The sequence below is a fragment of the Suillus discolor genome (genome assembly GCF_016758755.1).
Source record: "Suillus discolor strain FC423 chromosome Unknown F5147scaffold_42, whole genome shotgun sequence".
NCBI classification, from domain to species: Eukaryota; Fungi; Basidiomycota; class Agaricomycetes; order Boletales; family Suillaceae; genus Suillus; species Suillus discolor.
The window spans coordinates 83590-103016 of record NW_024541289.1 but is presented as its reverse complement, the minus strand read 5'-3'; the positions used below and the strand labels follow the sequence as shown (position 1 = coordinate 103016).

The 19427-nt window shown below is 47.9% G+C and overlaps 7 protein-coding genes across 7 annotated transcripts; 4 read left to right on the top strand and 3 right to left on the bottom strand.

Annotated features, from left to right (window-relative positions):
• Positions 1-148: 148 nt before the first annotated feature.
• F5147DRAFT_762182 (uncharacterized protein) lies at positions 149-1954 on the bottom strand (the record flags this gene model as incomplete). Its single annotated transcript, XM_041440575.1, has 9 exons — positions 149-282; positions 511-679; positions 857-979; positions 1056-1152; positions 1213-1224; positions 1373-1507; positions 1559-1650; positions 1844-1891; positions 1931-1954. The coding sequence occupies 9 exons, from the start codon at positions 1952-1954 to the stop codon at positions 149-151; spliced, it is 834 nt and encodes a 277-aa protein (XP_041290720.1).
• An 875-nt stretch (positions 1955-2829) lies between these two features.
• F5147DRAFT_615286 (uncharacterized protein) lies at positions 2830-6272 on the top strand. The gene is made up of 13 exons (XM_041432521.1): positions 2830-3014; positions 3065-3217; positions 3269-3712; positions 4484-4587; positions 4634-4687; positions 4747-4930; positions 4987-5077; positions 5130-5236; positions 5289-5493; positions 5543-5687; positions 5740-5909; positions 5965-5978; positions 6032-6272. The coding sequence occupies exons 1-13, from the start codon at positions 2881-2883 to the stop codon at positions 6066-6068; spliced, it is 1842 nt and encodes a 613-aa protein (XP_041290719.1). The 5' UTR covers positions 2830-2880; the 3' UTR covers positions 6069-6272.
• A 3035-nt stretch (positions 6273-9307) lies between these two features.
• F5147DRAFT_704685 (uncharacterized protein) lies at positions 9308-12174 on the top strand. Its single transcript, XM_041437906.1, has 9 exons — positions 9308-9676; positions 9731-9855; positions 9926-10027; positions 10081-10285; positions 10340-10414; positions 10468-10606; positions 10661-11275; positions 11324-11715; positions 11771-12174. Exons 1-9 carry the CDS (start codon positions 9581-9583, stop codon positions 12017-12019), a joined length of 1998 nt encoding a protein of 665 aa, XP_041290718.1. The 5' UTR covers positions 9308-9580; the 3' UTR covers positions 12020-12174.
• Positions 12175-12382: 208 nt separating this feature from the next.
• On the top strand, positions 12383-13886 carry F5147DRAFT_580271 (Alpha/Beta hydrolase protein; the record flags this gene model as incomplete). The annotated part of the gene is made up of 3 exons (XM_041431534.1): positions 12383-12860; positions 12923-13250; positions 13304-13886. The coding sequence occupies 3 exons, from the start codon at positions 12383-12385 to the stop codon at positions 13884-13886; spliced, it is 1389 nt and encodes a 462-aa protein (XP_041290717.1).
• Positions 13887-13972: 86 nt separating this feature from the next.
• F5147DRAFT_270327 (uncharacterized protein) lies at positions 13973-15710 on the bottom strand. Its single transcript, XM_041428953.1, has 3 exons — positions 15538-15710; positions 14951-15491; positions 13973-14900 (listed from the first exon to the last, which is right to left on the bottom strand). Exons 1-3 carry the CDS (start codon positions 15605-15607, stop codon positions 14060-14062), a joined length of 1452 nt encoding a protein of 483 aa, XP_041290716.1. The 5' UTR covers positions 15608-15710; the 3' UTR covers positions 13973-14059.
• A 242-nt stretch (positions 15711-15952) lies between these two features.
• On the bottom strand, positions 15953-17583 carry F5147DRAFT_808195 (ribonuclease H-like domain-containing protein; the record flags this gene model as incomplete). The annotated part of the gene is made up of 6 exons (XM_041443392.1): positions 15953-16584; positions 16641-16790; positions 16845-16933; positions 16986-17179; positions 17236-17510; positions 17560-17583. The coding sequence occupies 6 exons, from the start codon at positions 17581-17583 to the stop codon at positions 16279-16281; spliced, it is 1038 nt and encodes a 345-aa protein (XP_041290715.1). The 3' UTR covers positions 15953-16278.
• A 190-nt stretch (positions 17584-17773) lies between these two features.
• F5147DRAFT_775724 (mitochondrial carrier) lies at positions 17774-19325 on the top strand (the record flags this gene model as incomplete). Its single annotated transcript, XM_041441764.1, has 13 exons — positions 17774-17888; positions 17940-17950; positions 17999-18062; positions 18116-18280; positions 18336-18460; positions 18513-18547; positions 18604-18614; positions 18663-18751; positions 18799-18986; positions 19040-19071; positions 19140-19149; positions 19201-19247; positions 19297-19325. The coding sequence occupies 13 exons, from the start codon at positions 17774-17776 to the stop codon at positions 19323-19325; spliced, it is 921 nt and encodes a 306-aa protein (XP_041290714.1).
• Positions 19326-19427: the final 102 nt, after the last annotated feature.

Below are 19427 nucleotides of genomic sequence, written 5' to 3'. Positions count from 1 at the left end.
CAGGCTCTAGCGGTGTGGGAAGAACTATTTTGAAGCAGTTCCACGAGCAGAATTCAACAAAACCACGTTCTGCCCGGGCCAGTGTGGCAGGTGGCAGAATCAAGTTGATGGCACTTCGACTGTTACATTGATGTGGGACCACTAGATATCAAGTGCGAGTCTTTGCATCGTATGGTTCCATCACTACTATCTCGTCCACCACTACTGTCGGTTTCGCAGAGTCGAATGCTCTCCCTTCTAATGCCTCCGTCACATTCACATCCCAGTTCAAGGCAGTTCTTTCTCCATTACAAATGTATTCTAGTCAAGCGAGATATGGACCATCAAGATCGTAGCTGGGCGGCCCCGACCTCACAGTGCGGATCGTTTCAAGTTGTGGAACAAACGTGAAATCAGTGTCGATTCTGCCCTACCAACGTGGCAGAATGCAAAGCTTTGAAGCTTACCTATGACGAGTATATTACGTGAGTCTAATGACCTGCCTGCAACTTTGTCAGTTACTCAGCCTACTATGCCAGGTGCATTCCTCTATTGTCAGAGCCTCAACAACAACGAGGCGCGCAAAATTTGAAGTAGTGATCCACCACCAATCTAGCACAGGCCATCCGTGCCCCTTTGCGGCTCGTCTGGAATCGGCGCATCCAGTGGCCATATGAGTTAGATGAAGGTCCTCCAGTTCCTTCGTGAATAGTTATGATCTAACGACCATATGTCAGGCAGATAAGGAATGGCGCGATGAACTCATCACGCCGAATGGGAGGCTCTGGTCGTTCATGTACCCAGCCCACAGAAGGCACGCCCAGACATGTACAGCACATCAAAAGGCTATGAATGCAGGGCAAATCACTTCACCCACATGGACTGCCATGGACTTTCTCCAGCTTTCCAGGCGAGTCGCCTGACATACGCAAATGGGGTTGTAGCGGACGAGGCGTTGCCAGCGACTGACAGCAACACCGCCATTCTCCGCACTCATGGGCTCGATGCAATTGCGATAGTCACAGCACGCCCCGATGAAGTGATACCCGGAATGGGACCCCTACACCAACACGAACCAGACGAATTATTGTATTTTCCAGTGGAAAAGGAACAACGAAAGACAGTATATCCAGCGCTTCAAGTAGCGGGTATGTCCTGACCGAAGTATGGAGCCTAAAAATACTGCTCAGCATTATTTGCCAGATGTTTACATCACTTGGACGATCTACTCACGCTGCAGCGCCTCTAGTCGAGAACATGTAAAAGATGACAGCCAGAAAACGTGAAGTCTGTCCCAGTGATAACTCGCGATGTGATCGGTCAGCCATTTGAACGTTCTCGATGCGTCAAAAGACCAGTAGCATTCTGGGCGAATTAGAGATGTGCGACACACCCTGCACTGCGGGAAAGTGTAGTGAGGAATGCATAGGATGCGAAATTCTTCGCGGGTCCGCTGATGAGTATTGCCATACGATAGGCTACTACTAGCACTGCCCAAAAGGAACCTCCCCTGGCCTGAAGCCCCAAGCTATGTAGGAATTCCGATCAGTGAGATGCTCCGCGGCACTTTTCGTCTTACAGGAAATCGGAGGGAAGGGCTGGCACATCAAGCCCCTCGACCAATGGTCTTGCCTTGAGGAACATTGTGATCATGCCAATCACGATCTCGAGCTGATTAATCGATTGCTCAACTCTCAATTTAGGTTGAGGATTATTAATTACACACTGTTTATTGGAAGCGGCTGATCGACTATAACAACCCTACTGAGGGAGACCCAGTTCTCGGATGAGTCATTATAGACGTATCACACAGAACTTCTGATGCAATACATTAGGGGGGCATGACTAGTCTCAAGGGACTCACGCAGTGATTTCGGCGACTGTTGAGTGTTTCCAACATCGCAACAGTATACTGTACAGCAAAATGTAAACATCACAGCATTCAGCATACCGTGACCATACAGTCAGGCCTCATGGTATACTGATTCTGATGTAAAGGAGTTGATCTCTGGACTATTTCAGTCGTAGACGTAGACAGCTTGTCACATGCACGCTAAGTACATAGTAGGCAAATAGATCCTGGATCACGTTGGCAAAATGACGGCCATCACTGATGCACGAGTTTGAATAGACCTGGACTGGCTTCTCGACCGAGGTGTTAGAATATTCACAAAGTGAAAAGAAGCAACATAACTTGCTGTTACTGGCTAAAAAAAAAGGTGTAATTCACTGTGAATGACTAGTCTCCCTTAGAGATCGATCGTAGATGAATATATAGTCACTGAGGCCTGATCAAGGCCTTGTTGAGGGCCCGAGTGAAGAATCATGGTTTAGGGCAGGCAAGTTCGTGTTATGTTACAAGTGTAATCATCACTTCACGCTGTTGCAACAACTGAAAGCAAACCAGGTCACGTTGAGTGTCAGTCATAAAATTGGTGATGAACTTTACTGGCACTGACCAGATTCCCGGGGGACTTACTAGCTGTAGGCGGCCCGGCGCAGTGTCTCAAATCTGATGCCACTTCAACAGGCCGTGTACACCTGGCTGAATGGCAGTGCGGAAAACACCAAGTTGATGTCAATGCCCATATGTCAAATGCATGTACACATAGTAGCTGAAGCTCCGAACGCACATACGAAGATCCAAACTTACATAAATTCCACAGTGAGTGGAACTAGGCGTAATACTAAGGCTCCAAATTGGAGGCTCTGTCCTGTTTCAGAACGGATCATAGGAGATGCACGACATGCGTTTGCTCTATTATAGCACGATCACGAGACACGCACGCCCTGATCTCCGCCTCTAAACTTGGTGTGTGACCGTGTGACCTTTGAAATGTAAAGCATGCCCTTTTACATATAAACTTCGATGTATGAATCGCCTGCCTTCAGATTACTATCATGCTTTCACGGGAACCATATAAAGGACCAACGCGAAAGCTAGTGCTTGCATTCGATGTTGGGACCACGTTCAGTGGAGTCTCGTATTGTATACTAGATCCAGGGGAGGTGTCTATAATTCGAGGAGTAGCAAGGTTAGTGGCCAGCTCGAGCTCTATGTCTATGGCTCACGGTGGGATTGCAGATATCCTGGGCAAGAGCGTGTCGGAGGTGATTCCAAAATACCATCAATTCTCTACTACGACCTTCAGGGAAACGTCCGAGCCGTGGGTGCTGAGGCTCTGCAGGAGCATATCATCGAACAGGCAGAAGACGAGGAATGGGTGAAGCTTGCATGGTATGTATATCGTCGAGAATAAAACACAGGCTGTATATTAATTTTGGTCAGGTGGAAACTTCATCTTCGCCCCAAGCATCTAGCATCGTCTCACATACGAGAAGGCGATATAGAACCTCTCCCACAAGGCAAATCTGCAGTAGAAGTCCTCGCTGACTTCATGCGCTACCTCTTCCAATGCGCTCGAACTTATATCCAGGAATCACATTTGGGCTTGTGGGGATCGATCAAGAACTCCATCGAGTTCGTATTCACACATCCGAACGGTTGGGAAGGCCAACAACAACAACAAATTAGACGCGCTGTTGAGCTCGCTGGCCTTATATCATCTAAAGAGGAGCAATCGCACGTGCACCTCTTGACTGAGGGCGAAGCGAGTCTTCATTTCTGTGTTACTAATGTGATTACATCAGATACATTCTCCAGAACCCCAGGCCCTATAGAGGTGCCAAATTGCTCCGATACATTCTCCAGAACCCCAGGCTCTACAGAGGTGTCAGATTACTCCGATACATTCTCCAGAACCTCAGGCCCTACAGAGGTGCCAAATTACTCCGATACGTTCCCCAGAACCCTTAAAGAGGTGTCACATTGCTCCGATACGTTCTCCAGAACCTCAGGCCCTACAGAGGTGCCAAATTACTCCGATACGCTCCCCAGAACCCTTAAAGAGGTGTCAGATTGCTCCGATACGTTCTCCAGAACCTCAGGCCCTACAGAGGTGTCAGATTGCTCTGATACGTTCTCCAGAACCCTTAAAGAGGTGTCAGATTACTCCGATACGTTCTCCAGAGCCTCAGGCCCTACAGAGGTGTCAGATTGTTCTGATACGTTCTCCAGAACCTCAGGCCCTACAGAGGTGCCAAATTACTCTGATACGCTCCCCAGAACCCTTAAAGAGGTGTCAGATTGCTCCGATACATTCTCCAGAACCTCAGGCCCTACAGAGGTGTCAGATTGCTCTGATACGTTCTCCAGAACCCTTAAAGAGGTGTCAGATTGTTCTGATACGTTCTCCAGAACCTCAGGCCCTACAGAGGTGCCAAATTACTCCGATACGCTCCCCAGAACCCTTAAAGAGGTGTCAGATTGCTCCGACACGTTCTCCAGAACCTCAGGCCCTACAGAGGTGTCAGATTGCTCTGATACGTTCTCCAGAACCCCAGGCCCTACAGAGGTGTCAGAATATTCCGATGCATTCTCCAGAACCTCAGGCCCTACAGAGGTGCCAGATTACTCCGACGATAAGGAAGATCAAACTGACAGCCAGGGAGTCATTATTGTTGATGCCGGAGGTGGAACCATCAACCTCAACAGCTACTCGATGAAGCCATCTGCGACCTCTTTCGAGGAGATTGCCCCAGCTGAATGTGAGCCCCGCTTTTCTGTATTGTTATCTTGCTGAAGCCCACTCAGGTTGCCTGCAGGGCTCAGTCTTTGTTACTAGTCGCGCTCGTACTCTTCTACAAGGTCTGTGAATGCATCAGTCATACAGGGAACCAAAAACTGATAGTCATTTGATTGCCCAGAGAAGCTTTTGGGCTCGGAGCACTATTCCAACCCCGATATTATCGCACAAATGACAGAAACCTTCGACAACAGCACGAAACTTGGGTTCCGTAAGCCCGATGAACCATCTTACACCAAGTTTGGTACTATCCGTGACAAGGATCTGAAGTACAACATTCGATCAGGGCAATTGAAATTGGCTGAGTTCGTCCATATTATTTAGGATACCTTCATGACGATATTCATATTTGATTTTGCAGCCAGGACGTCGCCAACTTGTTTGAACCATCCATCGAAGCGATCATCAAGGCTGTTGAGCAGCAGAGACGCGCGGCTTCGATTCCAATTAATGTGAGCGTCATATTTCGCTCATAACTGGATGGATCGTGATATCGTCATGAAGTTGGTTTGTTTAGTTGGTGGTTTCGCTGCCAGCGATCGGCTGTTCGTGAGACTCCAGGAATATTTTCTACCCTTAGGCATCAACTTCTGTCGCCCTGATGCTCATGCGTAAGCCCTTGACTGTCAACGTGGCTACTTCCTACTCATCAGGTAACTGCAGCAATAAAGCTGTTGCTGATGGAGCAGTTTCGTTCTACATTGACCACCTAGTGTCGTCTCGAGTTGCACGTGTCACTTATGGCATTGAATGCAAATGGCAGTACAACTTTCAAGATCCTGAACACCTAGCCCGACGACATAAAGCTGTCATCGATGTGGACGGCAAAACGTATATCCAAGAACAATTTGAGAGTATCTTGCTGAAGGTGAATAAAGCACGTCCAATCATTCGGCACATGCTGATATGCCTTACAGGGAACTCAAGTATCTGAGCAACGCGAATTCCGGAAGCCCTTTTTTGCTACCCGGAAATCTCTTGCCGAATGCAAGAGTTACAGCACGGACATAATGTGCTACAAGGGCGCCCTCCGGGAGCCGCGGTGGTTGGACATTGAACGGTGTATGAGTTCTGCGCGGCTCAAACACACTCATGCTGACTTGATCCAATTCAGCCTCATTTGCCACGCTATGCACGATTCATGCCGACCTCCGCGAGCTATCTCGAACACTTCGTCCCAAAAGATCGGCTTTAGATCAATCGAAATATTATGAATTTGGATTCGACGTCGTCCTTTTATTTGGCTGCACAGAACTGAAAGCCCAGATCAGTTGGAAGGAAAAGGTTCGTGGCTTGATTTCATTGATCTGTTTGCTCGCTGATCGAGAACGTTGCAAAGGGTGTTGAAATGCGGTAAGCCTAATTCATAGTTTTATGATCAATTGTGTCCCCTCAATACGTTATAGGGGCCCGGCAAGTATAGTCTACGACGAGGTAGTATAGGGATCTGGCCTCAGAGAGGAGTGCCAGAGGTTATCGGAGGTGTCAGAGGTCCAGTAGTCCATATAAGATAGAGCCATGTTTTCGTAAGGTTACTAGGTCTTCAGTCTTCCATGGCCACCAGCAGTTGCTTGGTTGGTTTGCTAGTCCCTCAGCTTGTCAGGTGTGGCCTCTCCAATGAGTAGTGTCAAGACCGAACTGCAGCTCTTTTCACATATTGCGAGTCGCAAAAGCGTGTTAGCATCATGTAGGACAGTTGTACCCACCTAGGTTCATGTCACCTCAAATATTATTGAGCTCCCCATACCTTTAAATCTGGACTCTGAACAGCGCGATTTGAAGGTACTGTCAAATGGTGAAGTCCAGCCCTTTCCAGGTCCATTCAGGCATGTGCTACATGATGATGGTTCCAGTTGAACATCAAACAGCTGGCCGAGTCAATTGAACGAATCAATTTCTCCACTTCCATTGGCGCCGATACTTTCCGGGAAATGAGGAACATGTATTGACTGCACCCTCGAAAATCTACACTGGCACTCTGCCTTGAACAAGACTGCGATAGAGACAAGTTGTTTGTCTGATTCCCCCTGATGCCCGATGGGCTGATAAGGCCGCTAGTAGTGTCCCATGTTCATGCATCGCTTGCACTTCTCTTTGGCCCTGCTACTTCATCCAGTTGAGTCCCCACTCATGATAATTTCTACTGCATATTCTATTCCCTGATTTTTGCAGAATGCCAAAGATTTGACCGGTCTGGGACACAACGACAGCTAATGGCACTCTCAGCGGAGTTAAAACCCCGCTGTGTTTCGAATGGCCATGCTAATTGTGCCGCTTCTCTCATTATCCTCCTTGTCATAAGATCGTATGATCAGTTACGTGTTGCATGCCTCGGTGCAAAGCCTTCCAGGCGAGTCGCCTGACATACGCAAATGGGGTTGTAACGGACGAGGGGTTGAAAGTGTAGTCGGGAATGCATAGGATGCGAAATTCTTCGTGAGTCCGTTGATGAGTATTGTCATGTGATAGGCTACTACTAGCACTGCCCAAAATCCTGCAAAAGGGACCTCCCCTGGCCTGAAGCCCCAAGCTATGTAGGAATTCCGATCAGTGAAATACTCCGCGGCACTTTTCGTCTTACCGGAAATCGGAGGGAAGAGCCAACACATTAAGCCCCTCGACCAACGGTCTTGCCTTGAGGAACATTGTGACAAATATATGGACGGATGTAACCTCGAACTTGAACGCTTGTTGCATCAGCTCATCTTACACAAGCCTATGCACTGGCAGTATACGATCGGTTACTATTCATTCCGCCAGGTCACTCGTCCTATCGTCATCTCACACATGTCTGTCTTTATGGGCAATTTGAACTAATACATGCATCTAATGATGCATGGGGTTAGCGACCTGATGCCTCTTGATGCGTCCCATGTCCGAACAGGTAACCGATCATATCGCGATCTCTATCATATAGGCTAGAGACGACATCTGATCGGAGGAGCTACCTGAAAGCAACAGAAAGCGAGTCGTCTTGTTCGAAGGGATTTTCGATAGCCTCCATTATTTCTTGATTAACACACCACGACGTTTGCCGGTGAAGTATATTGCTGGTCTCCCCGCACTGCGCAGTGTGAATGACTTCCACACATTGATCCTCGGACTAGGTAAATAGATAGTCAAGTTGAATTTGAACAGTAACATCAACTCCTGCCGTGCGTACAGTCTGATTTGGGCCGGGCTTGACCTATCTTCTGAATTTTACAGTTTACCGAAGTTTACCAAATGTTTGGTCGAGCTGTTATAAATTAAGACATACTGTAAATCATGCCTATGACATATATGACAATTAGAATTCACGATCAGAAGGGACACGGGGGTCCTATAGATCAGAAAGCACTGTCATACATAGAGTATAATCCGCAATGGATACAAATTACAATGTCAATTTAGAAACAGTTTCCGACTTTGAATGACGCACATCGCACAGGATGAAAAACGCGTTAGACGAGTAATATTTTGGTGGGATGAGGATGTATCTCGCACTAGAGCCTACTAGAGCCCGCATTGCGTACGCATCGAAGCGCCATGATCCATTCCTCGGGAGTTATGATCTTCCGTGTGCGCTAGGCGGTATCCCATCCAGACGGCAAGTTTAAAAAAGCCAAATCCGAGTGCATTTGCGAGATTTGCAATTGGTATTGAACGTTGCTCAGGGGCGCCACATCCGGTGCAAATTGGCGCCTTGCCTTGTCTCGTCCTTCGGGTATCCTTGCCGGAAGGACAACCTGTTAGTACTAGTCATCTCCCATCAATATTTGCATGTGCACAGCCAAACCTTACATGCATCTGTCACACTGAGTTGGAAAAAATTCAACAACTCGTACCCACCTAAAGGCCGACTTCCCGCAAGGTTGTGAGGAAAAGCACATCTGCAAAATTTGATGGGTTGAGATATGCTGATAATCTATGAACTGTGAAAGTTCGATCATGTAATTTGCCGTCGTAGATGCCAAGTCTAATAGCAACTTTGTATTCACCAGATGAATAGCTGACGCCGGGACCCGTTCGCCGGTGTTGGAGCATGGACAAGATCTGCATTCGCCATCTACAGCAACAGCGCTTGAGCTTATAAGGACAATGAACATGAGAATTCTAGAATAAAATTAGATTTTGCTCAAGTCTGGGCCAGCTTGATGTGATCCCCCCTTGTGGGCCGGGTCTGCCAGGTCCATATTGAGTTCCTAAGCGGCAGAAACTTGAAGAGACAGAGGTAGGTGATTTTGAAAGAGGAAAACGAAAGGCAAAGGACGGCTTTGTGCACGAGAGAGTTGGAGCCATATCACCGGAAAGCGGCAATGCTGAAGCACTGATATGGGACTCGTAACCATCTGCCCATGCGTGTTATTGAAGGGTCCGTGGTAGACTCACTAAACCAGTCCAAGCTGGGAAACTAACTTATCAGAATTCAGATCAGGTTAATGCGGCGTACTTTTAATAGCCCGAATCAGAACAACTGTCTTGAGGGGTCCTCCACGGATATGCAAGCAATGTACTGTCAAGTTATCACTTTGTATGCGCCCCCTTAGTACGTTGTGCTATGCTGATTCCTGTGCAAAGTGCGTGAGCGCGGTGAACAGCTGATGTGCCTTGTAGCTACTTACATCGACCGTACACTGCCACCGGTTTATGTTTAGCCTAATTTGGAGCACTGCCCGTGATAATGGGTTATTTATTGCACCAGAAATGTATACAACGATCCTGTGACTGCGTCCATTTTCTCCTTCGTTCAGCTCTTAACTTCTTTTGGTTTCTTTTTTCTTTTACAGTTTTTTGTTTTCTTCCGGGGCCGGCCCACATTGATCAGAATTCCCTAGTAGTATATCGCTTCTTATTTTCATTCCTTGTCCTTCCGTTGCAACCTTCCAGGCAGGTACTTTGTTGCTGCGCATCTGTTTCAAAAGACTCGTTTGCGTCTGGCACGCTTTTTGTACCTCCACATTACCCTGAACACCATGGCTACATCGTTGAAAGCAGAGCTGGAGATATGGGCAGCAGCTTTGAAGGCGTATGACGAGCAGGATTTCGAGAAGGCCCTGGATTCATTTTCGGTGCGTTACTCGTTTAATTAACACTTGCCACATCTTAAATCCCTGCTGCAATAGCGCATTGCGGATTCCTCCAAAATCCTCACAAACATGGGCCTGATTTATGCCACGATTGGTGAGCATGAGGCTGCAGTCGAGCAATTCATGGCTGCTACAGCTCTTGATCCGTTCCTTGCTATTGCGTATGTTATCTCTCAATTCTTGACTGTTATGTCATTTTCATGTTAAGCTGACAAAACTTCTCGGGAACAGCTACTTTCAATGCGGGGTGTCTAACTTTTTGCTGAGCCGATACGATATTGCTTTGCAAAACTTTAATGATGCGCTACTCTATCTTCGTGGAAACCAAGCCATGTCAGTGTTCTTTGTGAGCTTTTCCATGTATTGTTGTTCTAATTATTTTGCAGTAACTATGCACAAATTGGCCTCAAATTCAAACTGTTCTCACCTGAGGTGCTCTTCAACAAAGGTCTTTCTCAAATCTACCTTGGCTACCCGACCGAGGGGCTAGCTGAGATGCAGAATGCGCGCAATATGAAGGTGACCGAAGATCACGACGTAATTGACGATGCCATTAAAGATCGTGGAGAGGGATATACGGTCTTTAGTATTGTAGGTCATTCTCCTCATTTTCCAGCGATGATACCTGATACCACATGTTTTTAGCCTGTTGGCGTGCTGTACCGCCCGTCAGAGAATAAGCTCAAAAATTCCAAAAGTAAAGACTATCTTGGGAAGGCGGTACGTCTCCATCTCGTCTGTGTATTGGCCGTCGCTAAGTCACTACTGTGCAGAAACTTGTTGCAGCATCAGACGCCACTGATGCGTTCACTGAATTCACTGGCGTCAAGAAACTCAAGGAGGACCGTGAGAAAGCAAAAGAAAGAGATGACGACGATGGGTTGAGGAGAAGTGCAACTGTTCCCCCGCCACGTACGCTCTATTATTGTCTACTCTCTCGATTGCTTGATGTTCATTACCCGTCAGGTACCGAACCCGTTGACCGGCCTAGTGTTGAGCGCTCTAAAACAACGATCGCGGGTCTGAGGTCCACCCCGGCCTTCCCATCTACTGCTGGTATGGCACTTGCCCTGCCCTCCACATCAGGTTTGTCGAGGAGCAACACTGCCGCACCTGCGAGCATCAACATTTCTACTTTCGCTTCTAGTCGCCCTTCAACCGACGATGCACCTGCCCTGTCACCCACGTCACCTTTGGCGAGGAATAACCTTGTTGCACCTTCCCGCAGCAACACTACTATTCGTCCCATGGCCCCTTCAGGCGTGGCTGTATCAAGAGGACTGACTACAAGGACAAAAGAACCTCTGCCTAGCCAGCTTGTCAATCAATCTGGAGGCCTCTTCCAACCCCCATTTGCGTCACAATACTATCCTGATCCACCGCAGGTGCCGAAACAATACCCACAGCAGCTAAATCAAACCCAGCCGCTGCAGCCACGCAATCAGAACCAACAATCTCAGCCGTACCAAACCCAGACCCTTCCTGACAATGGATATCAGGTTCCGCCATCTAGTCTCCAGCCTGGTGTTGCTGTACCAAAGGTGCCATTCGTGCTCCGCGCCGCTCCCCCTCCCCAAGAGGGTAGGTGTTTTTGAAACCGTCGGTTATTTTATATTAATGACTTTTCAGCATCGGCTCGACAGCTAAATTTCCTTGATGACTACATTGATTCCTATACCGAAGATTTTCCACGTTCTGTCGTGCAAGAATCGCTACCCAATAAGGACGTGGATCGCGTGGTATTGTGGCCTCAGGGAAGTTCGCAGTCAAGTCCAGGGACTATGGTTACTGGCTCGATGATTCAGCGGATACCCTCACGCAATGAGCTCGGCAACAAGGGACCCTTGAACTCCGAGACGCCAAGCGCTGTCAATATCTCCCGCGTCGGTGGGGGAAGCATGCGTCGGAAACCAAACAGACGAACGACGCAGAGGCGGCCAAAGGCAGCGTACGAGGAAGAGGAGGGGTATGTGAGTGAGGAGTATGATGATTCCTATGAATTGTCAAATATCCGTGTGAAGGTCCGTTCTATCGTATTCTTGGGTGATTTCAGGTGGTTTACCGTGTTTGTTGCAGTTGCATTACCAAGGCGATGTGCGTGGAATGATGCTGATGCCCGACACGTCATTCGAAGAATTCGTCGAGCGCGTGACGAGCAAGTTTGGCACTACTATGGATGGTCTGGGTCTCAAATTCAACGATGAAGATGATGTGAAAGTGACCTTGAGAGACGGTAGTGATTATGAACTTGCCATCGAGACTGCACGAGCGAACCTGAAGGGGAGGAGTGAGGGGAAGCTGGAGATTTGGTGCACGGATATGTGAGACTAATGCGCTGACTCTCACTTGCGTTTTAGCTCTCTGCGGATGAATTTATCTTTAATTTTGGAGGACGTGTGTCGTATTCTTAAATAATGTTTCGCTGTTGTACACAATATTATCCTGGTTGATAATCGAATAGGAGCTTGTCTCGACTTGTGCTCAGTTCGGTGTTTTAAAATATTGGAACTTGGGTCTAAGCATTATGGCCCTATGATACTTATTCTCTCCCCTCGAGTTGCTGACACGTATACTGCGCTTGCTCACTGTCGTTCATTGGACACGTATTATTATCGCCCAACTACACTGAGTTTTTTTACAGAGCAAGGATAATTCCCACTCGAACTGAACAGTCATTCCGAGTCACTCATGGTTGTTCCTCTCATTGGTCGTCTTAAGGGGCACGAATACGCAGCCCTTGTTGGGGGCTTCTTCTTCTTGGTCTTCGAGACTGCTATCAGCTTCATCATCATGCTCCTCCCCATTCCCATCATCCAGTGGTTCCACAACCACTCACGGACCCTCTTTCACCGTTTCTCCGTAAACCATGCAAATGGCAAGTCCGAGGCCGAAGATGTTGCTGATGCTATACGCAAGGCAAAGGATTTTGGAGAGCTGTGTCAGTATTGGGGTTACACGCATGAGGAACATGTCGTTTTGACAAAGGATGGATATTTATTGGGTTTGCATAGGCTCCCGGCGAAGAGGGGGCAGAGGAAGCGAAGTCCTGGGACAAGCACGGGAAAGCCAGTGGTGTATTTACATCATGGGTTGCTCATGAATAGCGAAGTATGGGTCTGTTTGACAAATGCTGAGAGGTGCTTGCCATTTGTCCTTGTTGAGCAAGGTGCGTATCATTACAATATTTATGTCACCGGAGACATCGTGATGCTGAGGAGTTGATGATAGGCTTTGATGTATGGATGGGCAATAACAGAGGGAACAAGTACTCCAAGAAGTCGGTTCATCATGACCCGAATTCGATCAAGTTTTGGAACTACAGCCTCGACGACTTTGCTTGGCATGATATTCCTGATTCTATTCAGTATATCCTAGATATCACGAAGTCGAGCACCTTGAGTTATGTTGGTTTCAGCCAGGGCACCGCGCAGGCATTTGCCGCACTCAGCATTCATCCACAGTTGAATGCGAAGGTGAACGTCTTCATTGCACTTGCACCTGCTATGAGCCCCAGAGGATTGGCAGCTCCTCTTGTTGATGGCCTCATGAAGGCTTCGTGAGTACATTGCCTGACTGCCACTGTCCGCCCTTAACACTAGCACATCACAGCCCAACATTGGTGTATCTATTCTTCGGACGCAGAGCCATTCTATCTTCTACAACGACATGGCAAGCTATCCTATACCCACCCATCTTCACAAGCGTCATCGACACTTCCTTGCGTTTCCTCTTCAACTGGCACAGTCATAATATCTCATATCTCCAGAAAATTGCTGCGTATGCCCACCTCTACTCATTAGCGTCTGTCAAGTCTGTTGTGCACTGGTTCCAGATCATGCGCGAGGGTGCATTTCAGATGTATGACGACGATGTCAGCGCATTTGGCTCTCCGGGTGGGCGTGCGTACAGACCTGCGAGGTTCCCGACGAAGAATATTGTCACACCAATCGTGCTCTTGTATGGGGACAAGGACAGCCTTGTTGACATACAGATGATGCTCAAAGAGCTCCCAGACCATACGACTGTCACTCGCCTGGATGGATATGAACATTTGGACATTCTTTGGGGAAAGGACATTGACAAGGATGTTATTCCAGAGGTTGTGAACGCCTTGAAGGTGTACTGCGACGACTCTTGTGGGAGTCCAGACAAATTCAAGGATGGGTTTAAAGTGTTTGAGAGGCAATCATAGAGTCACGCAACGAAAGGACCTTGGACCTTTATCCTCATTGATTGATGGCAGATAGTGGACCTTGTTTTCTGTGTTCCTTCATATATACGTACAAATATTTTTGATAATGTAGTACCGGTTGATGGTAATGGTATATATGAGATCTAGACGGTATAATGGCGACTTTCGAGAGGTCATGAGTCATCGGCCAGCTCTGTGCGCTTTTTAGATTTTTTGGACCGGTTTTCACCTTCCTCTTGATTATCAGACTTTGATTTTCTTTTCTTCTTGTCATCTTTCCGCTTCTTCCTCTCAGTCTCTAAGTCTTCTTCCACAACAGCCGATGGAGCAAAATCATATGATTCTGCACCTTTCGCCTTCCGTTCCTCTTTCCGTTTCTTCTTTTCCGCCTTGGCATCGCTGTTAGACATCTCGACTCCTGCCCCCGCAGGTACATCAACTACCTCTGCGTCGCGCTTTTTCCTTGCTTCTTTTCTCTGCGCTTTGCGTCGCTGTTTCTCGGTCATTTCTTCGTCCTTGGAATTATCTGTAGAAGATGTCGGCGTTTGTTCGGGAGGTTGAATTATGGCCTGTATAGCGGAAGATGCCATCTGAACAACCGTGGCATGTGATGAAGAGGATGCATTGAAGAACTGGGCGACCACGTTCGAAGAGCCACCTTCTCCAAAGCTGCGACCTGCGCCGAGTCCAATTCGCGGTTGATCTACATCGTCTCGAGAGGGGGCGCTGGAGCCAATCCCTCCCCGAGAAGTGCTGCCATCGTCATTCGCAGCTGGGGTATTGGAGCCAGATTTCGCGCCAAGTTTTTCCTTAAAATAATCTGCAACGCTTTTCGTCGATGTTGTGAGCTTCTCGAGCGGGAGGTCGCTGTCTCCAGGTGTGATTGGGGTCAGAGAACCGGAGGGGGTTGTAGAGGAAACGGATGAAGGAGTCGGTGCGATCCCAAGAATTTCAGAGATGGCAGCTGCTGATTTGTTGGCAAGGCGTTTAGCAGCTTGTATGCGAGCACGGTGGCTGGGAGAGGTGTCAGCTTCAAAAGTTGCAGTTATCAGAAATAAACGCACGCCATAGGGCGTCCCTTTGGCCTTGTTTGAATAATGGATGACACGGTATCTGGGGATGGGGCAGGAGGATCGATGTGTGGTGAAGCGGGTTTTGACGAATCTACTGCAGCTGAATCTTTGACATCTTCATCCTGGCGTTTGTCTCTCTTCCGCTTCTTCTTATCTTTTCCGTCCTCGACATGTCCCCCTTCCTTTCGCTTACGCTTCTTCTCTTTCTTCGGTGATGGGTCCAGTTCCTTGTCCTCTTCGGAGTGTACGTCTGTTGCAGAGTGCTCAGGCCGAACAAACTCTCCTAGTACATGCTTAGAAGCAGAATCTTGACCATCCTGCGCATTAAGCCTCTGCAGCAAAGCCTCGAATTCCTTATTCTGTTTCCACGCGATACCATGCGGGTCTTTCTGATGAGCGGCGCCAATCCCAAGCATATCAAGCTTTTGGGAGACCTTAAGATGTGATTTCATCCCATCACCTGAGGCGCCTAGACCTTTTGAGGGGTCCCAGCCGAGCTTGGACATATAAGACTGGCCGAAGCGAGCTGCATCTGTGGAGAGGTGAGAATGGTGTTCGGAAGTGAAGTGGTGACTTGCCATCTGCCCAGGATAAGTTTCGTGGGTCATTTGGAATGCGTTGTTTTTCCTTTCTGCCGGCCAGTCCCATTGTCTTGTCGTAGGTTAATTGCTATTAGGCAACCGCCAACATGTGCTACTCGATGGGCTGGAGGACTCTGAACTTTGAAGGATGATGAGAAATCAAAAAATCTAGGGTTCCCGATTTGGCCTTCCACCTCGACCTCTATCTCAGGCACAAGTCTAAGTTGAGCACACTCTATAGTCTTCCACACCGAACAAGTTTCGCATATTTGGTCGGATGATGTTCAGTTCAAGTTATCCCGTTCTCATGTACACTTTTGGGATGCCTGGAGAAGGCTTGGGTGTGCGGGTTGTCATGTCATCTATACGGCTGACAAGAGACATTACGAAGTTGACGAGGGGTATGAAGTTGGTCAGGGGTGATATGATTGATACTATGCATATGTACATGCTCGCAAATGGTTTTAAAACCCTTTTGTACACTTACACTTTTCGACACCCCATGGAAAAAATCTACAGGTCGAAGGATAAGGAAAGACGGTGAACCAATCAGCTTTCGGCGCGCTTTTTCTCATTCATGCAGTTCTTGGTACTCACAACTTGGGGAGACGAGTACTGGGCGCAGCACCAGCTGCGGCCACTATTGTCTAAAAAACTGCTGGTCAATTGAAAGCAGTGAACCACCGGTATTCGATAGCGGGAAACCTGTGGTAGATAATAAGACGAAAAATGATAATGCTACAGCTTCATGGAACCCTTCCCTGCGATGCCGCTGGCACCCAGGGTGGTCCACCAATTATTGCTAGCAGTCTTCACTGTAGATTTGGATCTCGTCTGCGGTGTCCGTTTCACTATTGTAGAAAGTCCAGAACTGACGCCCTTCCTCCCTCTACCTGGTGGGGTAGGTTCAGCTGGTTCGCTACTCTCATCAAGTTTCCGTTTCTTTGATGCACCAGCCCTAGGTGCAGGCAACGGTTTGAATCCCTTTTCCCACTCTTTTCGGTGTAGCCGGAACACAGCCATCGTTGCCCTAGCGTCTGTGACCTGCCCACATATCACGATGAGAAATTAGCCAGGGGCTAGGGTGGTAGAAGGCTTACACTGGAGTGCTCCCCTCCCTGGATAACAACATCAAGTTCTTGTTTTACAAGGTTGCGAAGAGCAGGGCGTTTACTATTGATTACGTTGTGTTTTGCCGCCAAGCGTTGCGTGTCCCGTATGAATGCACCTGGGTGCGATAGTAATAGAACCTGAGAACGGGTTATCAGTGAGCTACAGGAATGCGGACACACATTAAAGCTGACCTTGAGATCGTTATGCACGGCATGTCCCACTATGATGCGATCTTTGGTCAAAGCCGCGACTGTTTTCTGTACCTCCTCGAATTGCTTGGCTAAAGATAATATTAGCTCGACCACAGGGTGTAGAAAGTAAAGCCTACCTACCTTTGACCATATCTGAGGGGCGTATCCCACTCCACTTAGTCCGATAATCTGCAACACGTTCCTTCTGCTTTACGAACTCATCTAGCTGCACTGTGCCCCAATAATTCACAATGCTAACGCGCGCAAGCGACGACTCCTCGCCGTCGATGCCTACGCCCACCATCTCGCAATCGATCGCGAGGTATTTTCCTGGACTAGTCGTCAAAATGAGATTCCATACTGGTTCCCTGTTTGGGCAGAAATGACCCACTCTTTCTGGGCAGACGTATACTCTAGTCGTCCGAAAATCATCTTGCGGAGCGTCGCAAGGGACTCGCCATTTTTAGTTTCTGAGGTGGTGAAGTCGACAGCGAGTTCAGGATCGATAACTGTAGTTGAATTTCCTCTTGGAAAAGCGGAAGTAGACGTGTCTTGTGAGGACACGAGGGCCACGCCTGGAGATCCGGAGCTCAGCTGTGATCGATCGAGCTTCCGCCGTTTATTGGGTGGACCACCTTGCTCTGGCTTTTTGCCCTTTCGAAATATCTGCTACAAAAATGAAGATCACGAAGAAAGGCTGCAGTGGAAGACTTACTTTTTTCGCAGCAGATGCACTCATAGCTTGCAAGCTAAGTATGTTGTAGTCGCTTATCTCGACCCAGCGTGCGACTTTGCAGCCTGAGACCCGCGCTATAATCACGTCAGTCTGGCACGTCTTCTCAACATCAGTCCAATATGATTATGTACATAAATAACTGGGTCTTCTGTCGTCCTCCATCGTCTTCAGAGTCCAGACCAATTATCCAAAAATGTCTTACCTCTCAACTGTAAATGATTTAGTCGCTGGCAGCGTAGGCGGCGCCGCCCAAGTCCTTGTAGGTCAGCCACTTGATACCGTCAAGACACGCGCACAGATCGCTCCCAGTCAGTTAACCGTTCGTGATTAAGTGTCTAATACTGAGCCATGAGTCGCAGAGGGAATGTTTGTAAGTGAATACATAGGTTCAGAGTTAGACGGCTCATGGCCAGCTTAGAAAGGACCTATGGATGTTCTTGCACAAACTGTTCGGAAGGAAGGTTTCTTTGCGCTGTACAAAGGTTAGCATTAGACATGATTTGTTGCGTTATTCCAAAAACTCATTCTACTCCAGGGATGGCCAGCCCCCTTCTTGGAATTGCTGGGGTCAACTCCTTGTTGTTTGCCTCATACGTGTACTCTAAGCGCGTCGTTTCACCATTCCCACAGCTGTCCCTGAAGGAGATCGCCATAGCAGGCGCAATGGCTGGAGCTGCAAATGCTATTCTTGCCAGTCCAGGTTTGTTGTACCATTCGCTTTTGCGAGTCAAGTCCTTCAACACTTCGTCATCCAGTCGAGATGTTTAAAGTTCGCATGCAAGGTCAATATGGTGCTGCCACCGATAAGAAACTGAGAGATGTCGCAAAGGAAATGTGGAGAGACTGGGGCTTTCGGAACGGTGTCATGAGAGGCTACTGGGTATCCACAAATATCATGTTCTTGTAGGAAATATGGCTGACCAGTGTTTCAGGTTACAGTTGCGAGAGAGATACCAGCATATGCAGGGTATTTCATCCTTATTTATATTGGCAGGGAGTTCTGATATTGAGAGGATGATCCAGATTCTATACAGGTAACGATCTCGGTGTTCATGGGCACCTCCTTGTCTAACTTCATGTAGCCTTTGAATTTTCGAAGCGAAAGTTTCAGAGTCAGTATGGGGATAAAGTCCCTGTTTGGGCCCTTCTTGCTAGTGGTTCAACTGGCGGGGTATGTCACACGACCTGATTACTTTATAATATCTTGACATTCTGCAGATTGCATACTGGCTATCCTGCTACCCATTAGGCAAGTTACGGAGCGCAGTTGACGAGGGTCTGACTTATATTGAACTCTCGGTAGACGTGATAAAGTCTCGCATCCAATTGCGCCAGACACCACCGACTGGCAAGCCCTGGAATTATATGGCCAATGAAATCAGGATGGTTATTGCCGAATCAGGATTGTAAGACTGCACCCTCCTGGTATTTGTATTTCCTTTGACCAACACGCTGCTAGAACGGGACTTTTCCGCGGTCTGTCGCCATCACGTAAGTGGAACCAATTGTTTAATGTGCACATCGCGGGACTCATGATGATGGTTCATGTGTCGCATCAGTGCTAAGAACGTTAGGGTGTTCTTGTTTCTACACGTCTTGAGATACTCACAGCTTCACCAGCATACCCGCTGGAGCGAGCACATTTGCGGCATTTGAGTTAACTCGAGGTGAGTCGAAAGTTTTCGATCACGGAATGCACTACTGATGACTCCTCAGAATTTCTCACAGAGTCCACAGGAGCGTAAGGTCAAGATACATTTGGAGCAGATGTACAAGATGCGAGTGAAATATTACTAATACAATGATCCCTCGGAAACATGAATGTCTGGCATGCGACTCAAGATGAG